Source organism: Vespula pensylvanica, chromosome 4 (genome assembly GCF_014466175.1).
Source record: "Vespula pensylvanica isolate Volc-1 chromosome 4, ASM1446617v1, whole genome shotgun sequence".
NCBI lineage: Eukaryota > Metazoa > Arthropoda > Insecta > Hymenoptera > Vespidae > Vespula > Vespula pensylvanica.
Window position 1 is genome coordinate 2,793,633 of NC_057688.1, and position 16,442 is coordinate 2,810,074.

The 16,442-nt window shown below is 30.4% G+C and overlaps 1 protein-coding gene across 1 annotated transcript; it reads right to left on the minus strand.

The window, feature by feature from the left end:
• Positions 1-6,815: 6,815 nt before the first annotated feature.
• Positions 6,816-15,455, minus strand: LOC122628615 (serine protease nudel). Its single transcript, XM_043811058.1, has 24 exons — positions 15,424-15,455; positions 15,231-15,351; positions 15,018-15,164; positions 13,753-14,937; positions 13,447-13,659; positions 13,190-13,353; positions 12,982-13,109; positions 12,443-12,877; positions 12,061-12,356; positions 11,809-11,953; positions 11,579-11,709; positions 11,229-11,513; positions 10,812-10,971; positions 10,191-10,360; positions 10,003-10,116; positions 9,740-9,926; positions 9,341-9,673; positions 9,037-9,225; positions 8,816-8,963; positions 8,554-8,719; positions 8,299-8,478; positions 7,968-8,205; positions 7,633-7,749; positions 6,816-7,510 (listed from the first exon to the last, which is right to left on the minus strand). The coding sequence occupies exons 2-24, from the start codon at positions 15,331-15,333 to the stop codon at positions 7,210-7,212; spliced, it is 5,535 nt and encodes a 1,844-aa protein (XP_043666993.1). The 5' UTR covers positions 15,334-15,351; positions 15,424-15,455; the 3' UTR covers positions 6,816-7,209.
• Between the last annotated feature and the right edge of the window lie 987 nt (positions 15,456-16,442).

The window sequence follows — 16,442 nt, forward strand, 5'->3', positions numbered from 1 at the left end:
ATGAAAATCTAACGGAGAAGAAAAGAAAAAAAAAAGATAGAAAGAGAGAGAGAGAGAGAGAAAGAGAAAAAATTCATTACCAAAAAGGACTTAGCTTGAAATGATTTTTCTAGAAACTTAACACGTTCACTTTTAAAAGATTGTAGTTGATAATAAGTAGGCGTACAAGTTTGCGAAGGAGAGACATTAATGCTTGAATAAGAAAGGTCGTTGAGCGAGATCGGCTAAGTCGTTCCACTCTTGGCATGTCGATGGGTACTAGATTTCTTTTTCTTGGTAACTTGAATAAAAGCCGTAATTGGACCGGAGATGTGCCGCAAAACGATTTCGTTTAATAAGGTATATGAGTGCGATCTTAATATTCTTTCTATCTCTGTCTCTCCTCCTTCTCTCTACTTTTACCTAACAAGAAGGAAAAGAGAGAAAGAGAGAAAAAGAGATAATTGAAATCATTTATTTAAAAATCTAGGATAGATAATTTCAGGAAAAATCATTTTTGTCGATATGACAGGATTCGATTATCCTTTGTATTCGTTTATCGAGAAAAAAGAGCTTTTAAATATCAGTAATGTTTTAATTAACATCTATATATATTTAATTAACATTTATAATCGTAATTAAAATTTAATGTTTCAATATAAAGGATTAAATTAGGAGAAAGGAAGAATGATCAAAATGTTAACAGTAACCATACAATATTTAGGTATCTAACAAAGTTAATGGTCGTTAAAGGAACGTTAACAGAATTAAAAATTTGATACCATCATATAAAGAACGATATGATATGATGATGAATATTATTTGGAACGAAAAAAAATTTTTCGTAATATTTATTTGTAAAGCTTAACAGTTACATTCAATCATCGTGGCAAAGGAAGTAGATATCATCGATACTAAGTTAAGCGCACGAATCAAGCGACAGCCGGATGGCATACCGATAAAAGGCATTGATGTCTAAGCGCATTCCGTTAGCATCTTATCGGGTCTGTTGCTCTTGGAAGGCGTTCAACCCGGCAACTCATTCGTCGCACGCGAGAAGCTTCATCGCAAGGAGACGAAGGGAAAACTCTCTGCGTTACGTTGCGTTCATAAATAAAACGGAATTATCATCCTTAGCTTGCTCACCAAGCCAGAAAATCTCGAAACCGCGATATTACGCCGACGCAGTGTTGCAATGAGAATTGGTTTCGCTAAGGATGAAAAAAGAGGCTTGGACATTTATCACGACTGTACTCATGTTTTCCATTTTACCGTAAGTGATATCATTAATACAGGTATATACAAGGTTTGTGTATGTGTATGTCTCCCTGTATGTATGCGTGTATATGTGTATACGTGTGCATATTATGCTAATGATCTCCTTGACTTGACCCATTTTAAGTGGAAAGGCAATTAATTAGTATGTAGAAAAAAGACAGTCGATTTTTATGTGACTTTCTTATCATCGAATGATATTTTTACTGATAAACAAAAGAATTCGTTTATAATAATACGAATCTATTGTATCTATATATCTTATTTAATCCGTAACTCTCTCTCCCTTCTTCCTTTTCAAACATCATTAATTTCACTTCATGAATTTTGTTCTAATATTATTAAAACAATGTAACGATTAGTAACATCAGTTTAAAAGTTAAATATTTATTCGGACTATCAGAAGTAAGTAAAAATATTATCATGAAATAGATTAATTTTCTAACATATTTTGTTATAAATGCAACAATCTAAGTTAGTTTAGGATGATATTAAGATGATATTTTTAAAATTATAGTTGATATGATGTTTTGTCGAAGTATCAATTAAGACATTAGAAGTATAATATTTTAAAAAGGAGTTTCATGAGAATTTTAGCATTTTAGAAATGTCCTTGAGAACTACTTGCCCAATTCTATAGCAGGAAAGAGCATCTACATACTTTCCAAAAAACTGAACACGTAGCACCATTTGATTATCATACTTTCGCGACTTTCTTTCGTCGGAAGATACACCAAGGAACAAGGTAATCGAATTCCTAAAGAGTTATTTCTAAGTAAACGTAAAAATGTGATTTTCGTGTGTTTAAGAATATATCACGAAGGTAGCATTTAAAATATATTCCTACAACAAAATATAATGGAGTTAAATGTTATTAAAAGATAACATAGTCCGTAGTCATTTTTAAAATTATTTTTTAATTCTTTTTTCTTTTTCTTTTTTTTATTTTTTTTATTATTTTAATCGTATGTGAAGGGGTTAAGCTATTGAATAGGCTAATAAATAATATTATTATTGCTATATTTAATCGCAAATAATTTGAATAATAGTTTAAATAATAATGTAAATTTATAGGCACTTATATTTATTAAATTTTTTTTCTACGCATTTTTTACCTTCATAAAACAGCAAAAAAAATTGCGAATAATTTAAATGACAACAATGACGGTCAAGTCTGACGACGATTAGACAGAGTTTTGGCAGGGCGTCGACCTGGAGGAACCGTTCGAAAGCGTTTGTCCGACGAATACAGGTGTATGTGTCTTATCGTAACATGTATCGGCCTAACATGCAACGGCGTAGAAGGACATTTTTTGCAAAGAGAATTAACCTTGCTTATCATTTTTATTATTAAAAATTATTTTTAGAAGGACTTGCTTATTTCATATGACTAACACAACTTTAGGATAATGTAAATGTATTTAACGTAATTTTCTTCTTTCTGTGTCGAATGACGTTTCCGTCGTATTATACGTTTCTCGTGTCGGAATGTAAAATAATTTGTTAATGACATCATTAGACGTAGAGTTTAACAGTCTATTCATTCAAACAAAAATAATCTTTTTTCAAGATAATGTAAGTTGTTTTTAATTTGATTATTGTAACGAACCAATTCTTTTTTATATCTAAGAAATTCATATATCTACTGTGTAATTTATAATATAACTTATATTACTGTAACTATATTATAATTATACTATATCATAGAGAAAGAGAGAGAGAGAGAGAGAGAGAGAGAGAGAGAGAGAGAGAGAGAGAGTATAATTTTTTAATACGTTATATTAATATATTATTATATATATTATAGTATATTATAGTTATATTATACTGTACTACTATATAGAATAATACTAAGAAAGTTATATAAAAGTTATAACACATACACATACACATAAGTTATTATATTAAGTATATTTAATAAATATCAACTTTTGTAAGTAAACTAATAATCGATTTTATAGAAATGTGAGAACCCTAATTAATTTTATAAAAAAAAGGAAATAAGTACGTGGCTTAAAAAGAATCGTATGATATTTATATATAAATTTTTATTTAATTTAATCGTATGTCAAGTAATTGAATCGAAGTTAAAAAATACTATTATAACGTGATCGATTACAAATAATCCCAATTATCGTTTAAATAATAATGAAGATTTTGTTGGTTATTAACTTCATGAAAATATCTTATATATTCTAATTAAATTTCTAATTTAATCAGAGCTTTTTTTAAAACTTGAGAGAAAATTGAACCGAAAGTTACTTCGTTAAGAGTAACACTCCGTGTAAGTACCACGCCAGTGAGCAACAACGTGCAACATGCAACGTGGACCTCCTCTCGTCTTCCTCCTCTTATCTTTATCCTCTTTTTCTCTCTTTCTTTCTGTGTCCTACAAAACTCGAAGCGAATTAACGGCTGAGGCATTTACATCGTCCTCTTTTACTCGCGTGCACGCGTTTCATAAGTATGTGTACGTGGGTACGTGCCAAGTTTCGCTGTGGAATGCGAAAAGTCCGGTGAGTTGGTAAAGCCGGCGATTTAAAAAGTACCATCGTCCTTGTCTTTTCTCATCCTTAAAGGACGCCTCGAATATTTCTTTTTTTATTTTTAGACAACGTTGTCTTATTTTAGTACAACGTGGTCTTTTTCGTTCTCCATTTCTAATCGCACACTTGATTCATTGTTATATCGTAAATAAATATATTTTCTTAAGGCAAATAAGAGTTTGGAGAAAATAAAGGAAAGATTTAATGACGATAACAAAAATGAAGATGATGATGTGAAAGAAAATGACAAAACTGATTATAATGATGAAGAAACGATGAAAATGATGACGTACGGAAAAAAAGAAAAAAAAAACAAAAGAAGAAAAGGGTAAGAACAAAAAAAAATTAAAATAAAAAACTCTAAGAAAAAAGAAATAAGAAATGGTAGCGACGTAGGTGTGGCGTAAGCTATAACGAATGCTGTAGTAGAGTCTAATGAAGGAACGCGAAGAATGAGCACATAGTTCAGTCGATGCTTCCTAACTGTAAACGTATAGAATCCAGTTAATCATACGTAGTATGACATACAAAAGTAATATTTTAAATATCGAATGATATGCATGAATAAAAAAAATAAGAACGTTCGTTGATTAATCTAAAAATAAATAAAAAAAAAAAATAAAAAAAGAAGAAAAGTACACAAAAAATATAAAATTTGAATATAAAGATCAATCTTAATTTATCAACTTTACTACTAATTTATAACGTAGGTTTGTATATATACAAAAAAAGATGTACATTTAATGATGTATTCATTCAATCATGAATGAATAGATCGAAATGATGAAAATGAAAGAAAAAATGAAAGAACTCGATTCAATGTGACGTGATCCCATGTAACTCTTTACTGTCCCAGTTTGTCGATCTAGTCGAGTCATTCCTATGATCGAAAAATCAACTGGTAATACATGCGCGTGCGTGTGAGGACATTCGTGTGTGCGTTTTTGTGTATTCATGTATTCACCTCGAGTAAAAGTGCGAGAAGTTTAAAGAGTAGGTGACAAAGGGAGTAGAAGGGAAAAATTGAGAATATAGCTGGGTAAGTGTGCGAAGGATAGTCGAACGATGCCAATGGAGGCCGGCGATCTAACAGGCAGGAAGCTGCCGAGTGTAACGGTACACTCGGACCCTGACTACTTTGTAGCGATGCAAAGCCTTCTCGCATCGTCGATCGTTTCACGTCGTCGGTAAATATAGGCAAACGCGTCTCTTACCCCTTACTCTTCCTTCCCCCTTGTGGAAAGTTTCTTTTTCATCGGACTAACACGATCCGTTATCGGTATCTGCATTATCCAACGATTAATCGAGAAATTTCAATTCTCTTCTTCCTTCATTAGTCTAGATATTTAAAAATAGGAAAAAAAAATATATATATATAGAAAATTATATAATTAATAAAATTAGGTATACGATGAATTGTGTAGATTTTTTCTTATTTCGTTTAATACCTATATAACTATATACTAAATATTTTTTCTTTAACGCGAATAAAGTTTTAAAGTTTTCTTTCTTTCAAGTACTCATGAAATTAACAAAAAATATGTGGTCAAAGTAGGTCGGTATAGTTCTAGTATTATTAATTATCATCTTAAATGTACTGTAAATACATTTCAATTCATTGTAAAACAAGAGATTCAAAATCCATAATTTTTACGGGTTTAATAGTTCTAATGTTAATTATACAGGATAAGTAATCTAAATGAGAATACCTGATTATTTTGTATTCTTTATTAATAAACGAAATGTGTTCTTAACAAAAACTGATTTCAAAAAGAATCTTTTATTACTATAATTACTATTACTATTACATTTTTATAAAATTTTTGTTAAGAAGTATTATTGTGCATCTATAAGCATTCACATATTCTTATTTAAATACCTCACCTTGTATATAATTTTTTATCTGTATCTGAATTTTCTTTAATCATCTATTATTTACGACTTCAACTCTATCCTAATATCAAACTCTTTGGCTACGTCACCTTTGATAAATTCTTGTTTAATAATGCAAATATAATTTAGTTTATCTAACTGAATCAAGAAATAATCGTATTATTATTATTTGTAATTACAGTTAAAGCAATTAAATATAAATAAGAAAAGAAAATCATATTTAAATACGGAATTAATCCCAATAACAAAATCTCGTTCAATGTTTTCTATTTAATACCTGTTAAATAGTATTTAACGCACATGTTTACATTATCTATTTAATATTGAAAAACTAAACTAAATTAAAGAAGATTTTTCTCTTCAAAGATTTTCTAAATTCTTTCGTAGAGTATACATAGTAATTAATTAAAATCGGTAGACGATAACCATCAATCTTAATCTATTATTATTTTTTTCTATTAATCAATCTTCATGAAATTTCATTCAACCTGTTATATTTTCTTTATATACGTGAACGTCATTTTTGTGCGAACAAGGATGAATCACGAGGCCTTAGTAGTTCAGACAGCAAGACAGGATACAGTGGGCATCTATAGTTGCAGATAGAACATCGAGGATACATCTTCGAGGCACGCGCTGATGTAATGTGGGTAATGCATAATGAGGACTTTGCACATTCTTCGCACCATCGACTCGTTCTCGTCGAGTTGGAGAAGGAAAGATTTCTCTCTGGCTTCATGGCTTAGCCTGCGAGCCTTTCCCCTTTTGCCTTTTTCAGATTGGCCACATTGCGTTCTTTCTTGGCAAGCACGTGCGTAACTATGTAACTGCATGTTCGTGTGAACACGAAAAAGAAAAATAATATGGCAGGTTGATAACAAGAGACTAAGAAAATTATTATTTCGATATATTATCTATATCACTTTTGTTTTTTAATTTCAATAAAATATTATAAATGTCACTTTTCAATTTTATATGCTTTTTATTGTTATTTAATAGATCATTAGATCCGTAAGAATTTTCTCATTTTACATTACTGTTACTTTTGATAGTAACGAACCGAAGCTACGTAGAGAGATCGAATAGAATAAATGAAAAAGAGGGGAGAGAGAGAGAGAGAGAGAGAGAGAGAGAGAGAGAGAACGTGAGAAGAGAATAGGTATTTATAAGCGGTGAAGCGAGCAGCGGGATAAACGTGGATCAACGGTACTTCTTGGAAGAAAATTATACGTAGCCAGTGCCGATTACACGATCGACGGTGCCTTGCACAATTAGTAGAGACCAGTATTTTATTGGCTATGCGTTGAAATTAATTAAATAATCGCTGTAACGTCTGGCGAAGTTATTCTATTAGAAGCAGGAAATCTAATTAGCCATCCTTTAAAATGGAATTTATTAACAAATTTAATAAATATTTATCATTTACAAATAGTTTTTGATATTTAATATACAATAAATAATTGTACAAAAATTACTATATCAAATAGTATCTATTAATCTACATTATATTAGTTATTTATTTTGAATTACAAACAATGAATGCACGATAACAAGGTATCCATGGCTTCGTCAATTTTACCATTGGTTTATCGTCTCTCATTGTTAACCATGTTTTGTAATTTACTCTGACTATATAAAAATCGTCGAAAACTGGCACCATTGCACCGGTATCATTTTGTTTGTTCGATAATTTACCGGAAACGTAACCTAATGATTTACAGATCTCCGATGCATCGTCGTTTGTGTTTATTGGATTCGGAAAACATACCGAATGCCAAATACCAAAACTTCTCTGGATTAATTCTCCGATATTGGTCCTATAAAATGATATTTCGTTCAATTAAAAATTTACAATGAATAAATTAATTTTATTTCAAGATGAAGGATGATAAATAATCAAATGATAATCGAAGATTTCATTGCTATGTTAAATACTCACGTATCCTTATGAAATTCTTGTATTTTTTTACATTCTGCTTCATCTTCACCACCTGGACAATCATTTTCTTCGTCGCATACGAATTCTTGTGGAATACATATTTCAGTACCATTGATTCTGTGAATACAATATCATCATTAAATTATATTCTTAAATATTTCCTTTATAATCCTGCAATATTTAATCCATATATTCATTTAATTAAAATGAAAAATAAATTTATTCAAATAAGAGCTTTGATTACATAAATATTATTAATAATATATTTAAATAATTTAATTCTTTAATAAATGAGATAATTTAATAATATAATTGTATGAATAGATTTAATTTACCCGGCACATCTGAAATTGTCATCTTTGCAGAGACACATCATTGGCGATTCATCCGATTTATCCAAACAATTTCGTTTACCATTACAAAGACGTCCCGGTGCAGTCAATCTCAAGTAATTCGCGCAATTGCAATTGGCCATTTCGTCGCTTTTATCAGTGCAATCGAACTTTCCATCGCAAAATACACTTTTTGATACGCACTCGCCATTTTCACAACGTAACTGGGATTGAGAACATTCTGTTCGATATAAAAAAGAGAAAATAATAATAATACTCAAATAATCATTTTATAAGTTGATCGATAGGTCTGTCGAATATTACGATTACATACTAATAGGCTTTATGTTTTTCTGACGGAGTTCCTTTAATTTTAAACAATTTTTTATGTTCTCATCGAAACCATCTCGACAGTCTGGGACTCCGTCGCAAACTCGATCATAAGGAATACATTGGCCAATTTTACAACGAACACCGTCGCATGTAGGCTCTTTATATGGCTGTATTTTATCCTCTGAAAAATAACAACTGTTGGAAAAATGTGTATAATAATTTTTCACATGAAATAAAAATCATAACATTTTCTTACCCATTGCTTGAGTAAGATATGCATTTAAATAATCAATGCTTGTTAAAACTTGCACTCGTTGAAAACTGCAAGGTGCATTTTTTTCATGAAACACTGCCGATGGATACCAGCCTTTGCCTCCGTGACAAAATATAACTCCATTCCAATCGTTTGACGTATTATTTGTCTAATAAATGTGTACAAAAATTTGATTAATTTAAGAAAAAGAATTGAATAAGCTTTATATATATATATTTTTTTTTTAATTAAAGATGAAACTCACTGTACAAAGATTGCTCACAGCATTCACGAAACAACGATGACACTTTCGACAGTTTTTCACAACTGGTCTCAAAAATACGGAATGAATTGTTAATTCGTTATCCGTACCGACTGCCATACAATTGTCCTTAGTATTTGGTGGGTAAATTCTAAAAAACACAATATTATTTATAATAGATGTATAACATTAATTGTTATTTAATATTAATATTTTATACGAACTTTTTCTCAAGGAACAGTGCTTGTACATGACGCGTCATATTGATTGATGTCTTCAAATGTATAAGAGATGCACCTGTGTCGTTTAAAATTTTGATTTCGTCTACAATTGACACTTGTTGATGAGGCCCATCCGCGTAAAGGAACGACGGAGAATAACCCAACAATACGGTTGTGTAGTTTTCTGATAATCTACATTATTATTGTTTTATTTATATAAATTCAATTAAGAACAACTAAACTTATTGTATATTTACTTGAATTTTATAAATGAAATATCTGATTGATCTTTTAAAAATAAACATACCTGATATTTTTGGTACATGTTGAACTAGATAATAGCCAATTTGGTTCTAAAAGAATTGCTGAACAACGATAAAGACCATCGACGAAGATTGCAGCTAACCACGGCCAGATATAAGTACGACTTCCGGTTTTCGGATCGACAAGCAAGTGTACATTTGCACTGCTGCTTGGAACCGGTCTACAATGAATATAAAGACCTAGACACGTAGATAGTACCTCGCTAGGAGCGACGTACGTCGGCATAGACTGGTAATAAGTCGTGTTGGTTCCGTTTATATATTTCAATTCTAGATTCATGTTCAATACTGGTACCTCTTCAACCTTATTAATGTTTCTATGAAAATTAATCTCGTTAAATCGATTAAAAATTGTATTTACTCGTTTCTTCATTTCTACTTACTGGAATCCAAAATATTCGCACATATTATTAGCGATAAATATAGATGATGATTGATTACGGACTGTTATAGGATGATGACAAGTTGGATACCATTTTTTATTTTGATTTCTGGTGAGGACACCCTCGATATTTAAAATTGGACGTCCATCATTGTCCATATTCACGTACTCGCCATTACTTAAGATGACTAAGAAAATTAGAAAGAAAAATGTTATGATCGCTGAAAAATTATAAAATTTTGTGATTCTTTAATTGAAACTTACAACAATCTAATTCGTCCTCCTTTAAAGGACAATCGTATTTCGCATCGCATTTTTTTGACAAGGGTATACACGTTTTACTTCTAGTACAGAGAAACTGATCGTCCGAACATATCTCTGAAAGATCCAATTTTTTGGATAAGTATAGAATATATATGCAGATAAATTAAAGAAACTTAAAGGAATTTTACTGCAATCATTTTCGTCGGTTTTATCTTCACAATCTACGTATCCATCACATATTGCTTCTGGTCGGTATTGAGATAAAGTTTCTTTGCATGTACAATTAAGTTCATCTGTTCCATCCTCGCAATCGATTATTTTGTCACATCGTTTACTTATATGTATGCTTTGAAGTAATCTGTAAATTAAATTTTGTACTGTTCATTGATTTTTTAAATTTATTTATGTAAATATAGAATATTGCGCCTGAAAATATAAAACAGTTTTTACTTTGTCGATAATGTTGCTTACAAGTACCATCTATCAATAAGAAACTTTTTTTAGCCCCTAAGACAAGATAACACATATGCAAGTTTGTAAATGTTAGCGATTACATTAAGGGGCTTGAAAAAAGTCTCTTGAACTTGAAAACAATATTATCAATCATTTACGTAATGTTGTCTACAGGCTGAACATCTATATTAATTACAAACAATTGATCAATACATATTACTGATTACTTTCTTAAATCAAGTAATAATAAAATTAATTATAATGCACCGAACAATTTCGTTGTTTTTTGAAAATGATATAAAACATAAATTATTTTTATTATTGCAACTTTATATAAATTTATTACGCATACGTACAGCTGGCATGTAAATACGAAAGAAACAGGATTTTCTGTGATTGCTGAAATAGAAGTTAGTTCTGTGTTCTTTATAGTTGACGAGGAAGTTTCAGAAATATCAGTATATGCACTTGTTTCCGACGATGACCATAAAATATTTTCCGTAGTGCAAGGAGCTTCTGTAAAGAAGAAAATCATAAAACGACATCAATTCTATTTTTATAATATAATATATCTACCTAGATTAAATTATTCATTAAATTATACAAAATATTTCATTTCAATGGGAATACTTGCATATCTTATGCCGTTGATTAAAAGGCATGATATATATCTAACAAGAAATGACGTTTAAGGATAAATTTTAACATCTTTTTAAAAGTTGTAATTTTTTACTTTTATTTTACTTTTATATTTAATATAATATAATTTTTACCTGTATCTGAACTGTCAATCGTGGTTTCATTCATATTGGATATATCAGTAACAACATTGTAATATGTATCATTATACATAATATATTCATTATGAGATTTGTTTTCGGATTCTTTGAATAATTGAAAATCAGTAAAATCGTTACAATTTTCTTCATCTTCGCCATATAAACAATGTATCGTTCGATCGCAGCGTTGGTTATTTGGCAAGCACTTTCCATCGTGACAATTAAAACCAGGACATTTTCTTAGAGGATAACCTTTCCTACGAATTGTCGATCGTCCTCCTACGTAATGAAATCGATCGAGTTAATAGTAATACATTCATATATAGCAGTATAAAAAGATTTACCAGAAATTTGGTTGATCCAATCGACGAAATAGCTAACTTTTGTATAAATACCAGGTTTTCCTGGACGACCACAACCTTCACCATGACTAACTATACCAGCTACGTAATAAGACAAGTCCACGGATGGATTCCTAAAAATAATAAAAATATGTAATCAATTATACATTTCGTTTCTTTTATTTTTCATACTATATATGACTATTTAATTATTTATAAATAATATATCGTACATGCATAATAAAGGACCACCACTATCTCCTTGACAAGCATCTCGACCACCTTCCGGATATCCAGCACAAATCTCAGTTATATTGTCATATTCAACATCAGTACATTGTGACAAAATAGGTACTGCAACTTCTCTCAATTGGTCAGCTATATATAATATTAAAATTGATTTATAATATTGCAAAATTTAATATCCATTGATATAAGTAATTCTAATGAACAAAAGAGAGAGGAAGAAGGAGAGAGAATCTTACTGTCAGGACCTCGTTCCATCCAAGCACCCCAACCCATAACCACACACATTGTATCAACAGATGGCACTTGTTCCCAAATCGAACCCAGTATATTTTTATTTGGAAAACATGCAGGACGAACCCATCGATTAAAATGGAGTGGGGCATCTAACATTACCATCCCAATATCATTTCTCATCATATAAGGATCATAGTTAGGATGTATTACAATACTTTTTGCGATTCTATTTTGTGTCATAGGCGAGAACGATAAACGTCGTAATACGCCAGCTTGTATTTCATAGTAGTGATTAGCTCTAAATAAAGGATTAAAAAATTTATAGATACTTTCAACAAGATTTCAATTATATAACGATGAGAAATATATTTGAAAAAGTCTTACTGAAGGAGACAATGAGCAGCAGTGATTATCCAATATTCATTTAAAATAACACCACCACAATGGAAATTGCCATCCCTGTACATAGCAATCAAAAAGGGCCAAGCTTCTGGTTCACTAGCACGACCTCCAACTATTCCTAGGATCGTATCAAATTCTTCGTTAAGTTTTGTAACTATTTCTCCATTCGATTCTGTCGAATTTCTTGATAATTTAGCCTGGTCGATCTTAAAATTATTTCTTATTTTATCTTGTTCAGAAAGATAAGAATTATACTCTTGAGATTGATGTGTTGCACCACAAGGGTAAGGTGGACATTTAACATACACTATGCTCGTGCAAGTATCGATTATTTCAACCTTGTTATTTGTTATTGTCAAAAAGGACCCCTTAAAACCGCTCCAAGGTATTGTACGGATTTCAATTTTCGGTTTATCACTGTAATCAGTAAATAAAATATAAATATTTATATATACGCACATATCCTTTGACGAACAATAAATAATCTTATATTTTTTTTTCTTGAACTCGCATAAACATACATTTTTTTCAATCTTAATTCACTCCTACAAGCTTCTTCAGCCAAAGACGTTTCTTTCGAACAAACTGGATACCATTTGCCTTCGTAATTTTTGTGTAGATAACCCTCAGTATATCCAACCACGTTAATCTGAAATAATAATCAATTAACTTTGCAAAATCTATCATGCGTATCATAGAAAAATAACATCGTTAAATTAAAAGACATACATCTGTACTTTTGGCATGTGTTGGTAATAGTAAACTACAATCCTCTTCGTCTTTTCCATTTAGACACTGTGGAGATCCGTCACAACGTTTAGAAAAAGGTACACATCTATGATCTATGTTTCCGTATTTGGAATTAAAACAACTAAATGAATCTTTTGGACAATCTACAAAAATTTTTAACACATTTTTTTTATTAGAAAGAAATCAATGAGATTCGTACTCCTCATCGACAAAATTTCATTTTCAATAATAAATACCATAACATTCCATTTCGTCTTCAGCATTAGGACAATCGACATATCCATCGCATAATCGATTTTTTGCTATTCTGTCTTTACAGCTGCAATTCTTTTCATCGCTACCGTCGAAACAATCAACTTGTCCATCGCATAATTTTAATTTCGAGATACATTGATTGTTTTGAACACATAAAAATGCATTTACTGGACAACGTAAAGATTCATAATTTTCTGTAAGATAAACAAATATTATTACAATATATCGTATTAATACATTGAATTTATTTCTAAAGACAATCAATATATCAAGTTTATAATTATTACCTATTTTCTTTCCTACATGTCTAAAATCTGGTACGCTTGGAATATTTGAGGAATGAAACGACGGTGCTGGCAAATACGTACAATAATATTGTAATAATCTACCAGATCCAGCCGGGGAAATTTTTTGATTTGGCATAGATAGCCAAGGAACAACGTTCTCAGGAGAAGGAGGAAGTAATTGTACATTTTGAGCTTGAATTTGTAAGAAATTTGGTTGAGACGGATTTGATGATTGTAAATTTCCAGAAGATGGTATAGTCTGTTGAGGAATTTGAGGATAAGGACCAGATGGATAGGATGTTGGAAAGATAGGTGAATTTAGATCATTAGACTGGGGAGATTGAGGTACGCCATAAAAACATGTAGGATATGGCATCCAAGTATATGTTGGCTTTAAATCAACTTGACTCGCTTGTTGCATAACTTCAGCAGTGGGTAAAATTATTTGAGAACTTGACGATGATAGTTTAGATCCATAATCAATCGATCTCTCGTTAATTGTATCCGTTGATTCTTTAGCAATTGTTCTTAGAATGTTATCGACCATTTGACGTGTATGATCTCTTTTAGCTTGACCAATCGACGTCTTTGTTACAGGATCTGGCGTTAAATTCATAGTTGCAATATCGTCGGCTTCTCCTTTTTCATCTATACTCATTGAATCTAAATCAATCGTATCGTGCTTACCATCTAACAAATTAATAACAATTTGAATATTCTCATCTTCGTCTTGTAAAGACATATCATTATTTTCGTTGCTCATTGGATCAAACTCGTAACTTTCAGCTGTCATATTTTTACACTCTAAACATCTTATTATTTCCAGAAACTTTGAATTTTTATTTTCTAGATCATTTAGATCGAAGCCTATATTTTCGAAGAAATTCGACAAAGAATGTTTAGTGTTTGTAAGTATTTCAAGAAATCTGTTTACCGATTCGCAGTTACTCGCTGTTTCTTGACAATTTTCAAACGATATTTTTGTTTCGCGTTTAAAACGCTTTTTAATCTGATCGTCAGGAAAAAAGGAATATATCATTTCCAGTGTATCTTTGTTAAAATGTTTGAAATCGATATCAGAAGTTTGATTTTCATTAATTCTTTTTTGAATAAATTTAATCGGCGTTTCCGTTTTATCGACGATATAATCATGCTCGATATGAATCTTTTGATACGCAGAATCTGCTGAAATATTAATACATTCTTAAATTAATTGTAAATGCTTTGATGAATTCAAATATCCTGAAAAATATTTTTTTTTTTACCTGTATCTAAAGACACGATGTAAATTATTGAGACGAAGACACATATTATCAGAATCATGAAAAGAAGTACAGTTGTAAACATCTTTTTCGAACGTTCTAATGTATTCAAACATATGAAAGGAATGTAAATACATCGATTGGAATTATCTAATGTTTAGAAGTAAAATTGATTATCAAGTATAATTTATATATTTCTATAAAAATTCAGCTTACCTTTTATTACAGTTGTTACTAGACTCTCGCAACAATATTGCCGATCGATTGGAATATTTTGTAATTTTGTAGGCAAATCTTGCTGTTTATCACTTTCATCCATTTTTGTTAAAAAGGACCACTAGAAAATAATGCGTCAAATTAAACTTATGATGTTAATGATAGATAAAATTTTTAATTATTGATTTTTTACTTCAACATTAACTGTTTGATATAAAAACGATATGAAAAATAACACGATATTGTTGTATCAACTGTGATCCTTCAACTCGATGGTTTCAAAACAGAATAAAGAAGTAATACACGGAGCAATCTATTTGAAACTTACATCGAATGTGTCAGCGATAAGTCTTTCGAATATTTCGACATTCGATTGCGTGCAAAGGACTTACTCGATTTGCACGCATTGTTCTTATCTTTCTTGCAAAATTTGCAAAAAATAAGTGGGTAGAAATTTTTCCATTATACGTAAGCCTATCAAACGCATGGAAATTTCGAAAAGTGTAGAATGTTTGGAAAAAGACAATTTTTATGAATTTTTTAATGATTTAAAAATAGACAATGGCTTTTAAAAAAAATTCTATGTGATAAAAATTAGATAATGATATGAGAAATAATCGTGACAAATTTCATTTAAATCAGTTTAATAGTTTTCAAAATATCATTGGCAATGATTTAATAAATATAATTTTTAGTCAACAGCCTTTAAAATTTAAGGTACATGTAAATGCGAGAAGAATATTCTAGTTTCTGTGAAGTTTAGGGAATTCGACAAAATCGGCTATAATTTTATCAATTTTTGAAATGTTATAGTAAAATTAGCAGAGAATATTCTTAAAGGATAATACTATCCAATCAAAATATTTTTTGAAAGATCAACCTTTTTGAACTATCTAGGTGTATGTAACCAGTTAAAGTACTTTCAATTGAAGTTCTCCGTTCCACAAGTAGCATTGAAATGTGATAACCGTGTTGCTTATTCTTTCGATTTCCTTTGGAATGTGCAGACTAGTCGATTAGTCACTTCGTGACATAGTTTTCGTTAATGAAATGCATTTGCAAGTTTAACAATACAAATGTGAACAAAGTAAGAGGAAAGAAACAAGTAGAAAGAGAATAGGTTTATCTATTTAAACATGAAACAATTGTTAAAATTCCATATGAAATTTTAAATGTAGATTTGTGATCACGCGAAATTTATTGAAAGAAGAA

What these genes read in the sequence shown, in the direction of transcription:
- LOC122628615 (XM_043811058.1), bottom strand. Translation starts at nt 15,333, where the DNA reads ATGGATGAAAGTGATAAACAGCAAGATTTGCCTACAAAATTACAAAAT. An exon ending in CATCGTGTCTTTAGATACAG is followed by an intron (nt 14,938 to 15,017) that starts GTAAAAAAAAAA and finishes TTAATATTTCAG; the next exon opens with CAGATTCTGCGTATCAAAAG. An exon ending in TTCGTATTTACATGCCAGCT is followed by an intron (nt 10,361 to 10,811) that starts GTACGTATGCGT and finishes TTTAATTTACAG; the next exon opens with ATTACTTCAAAGCATACATA.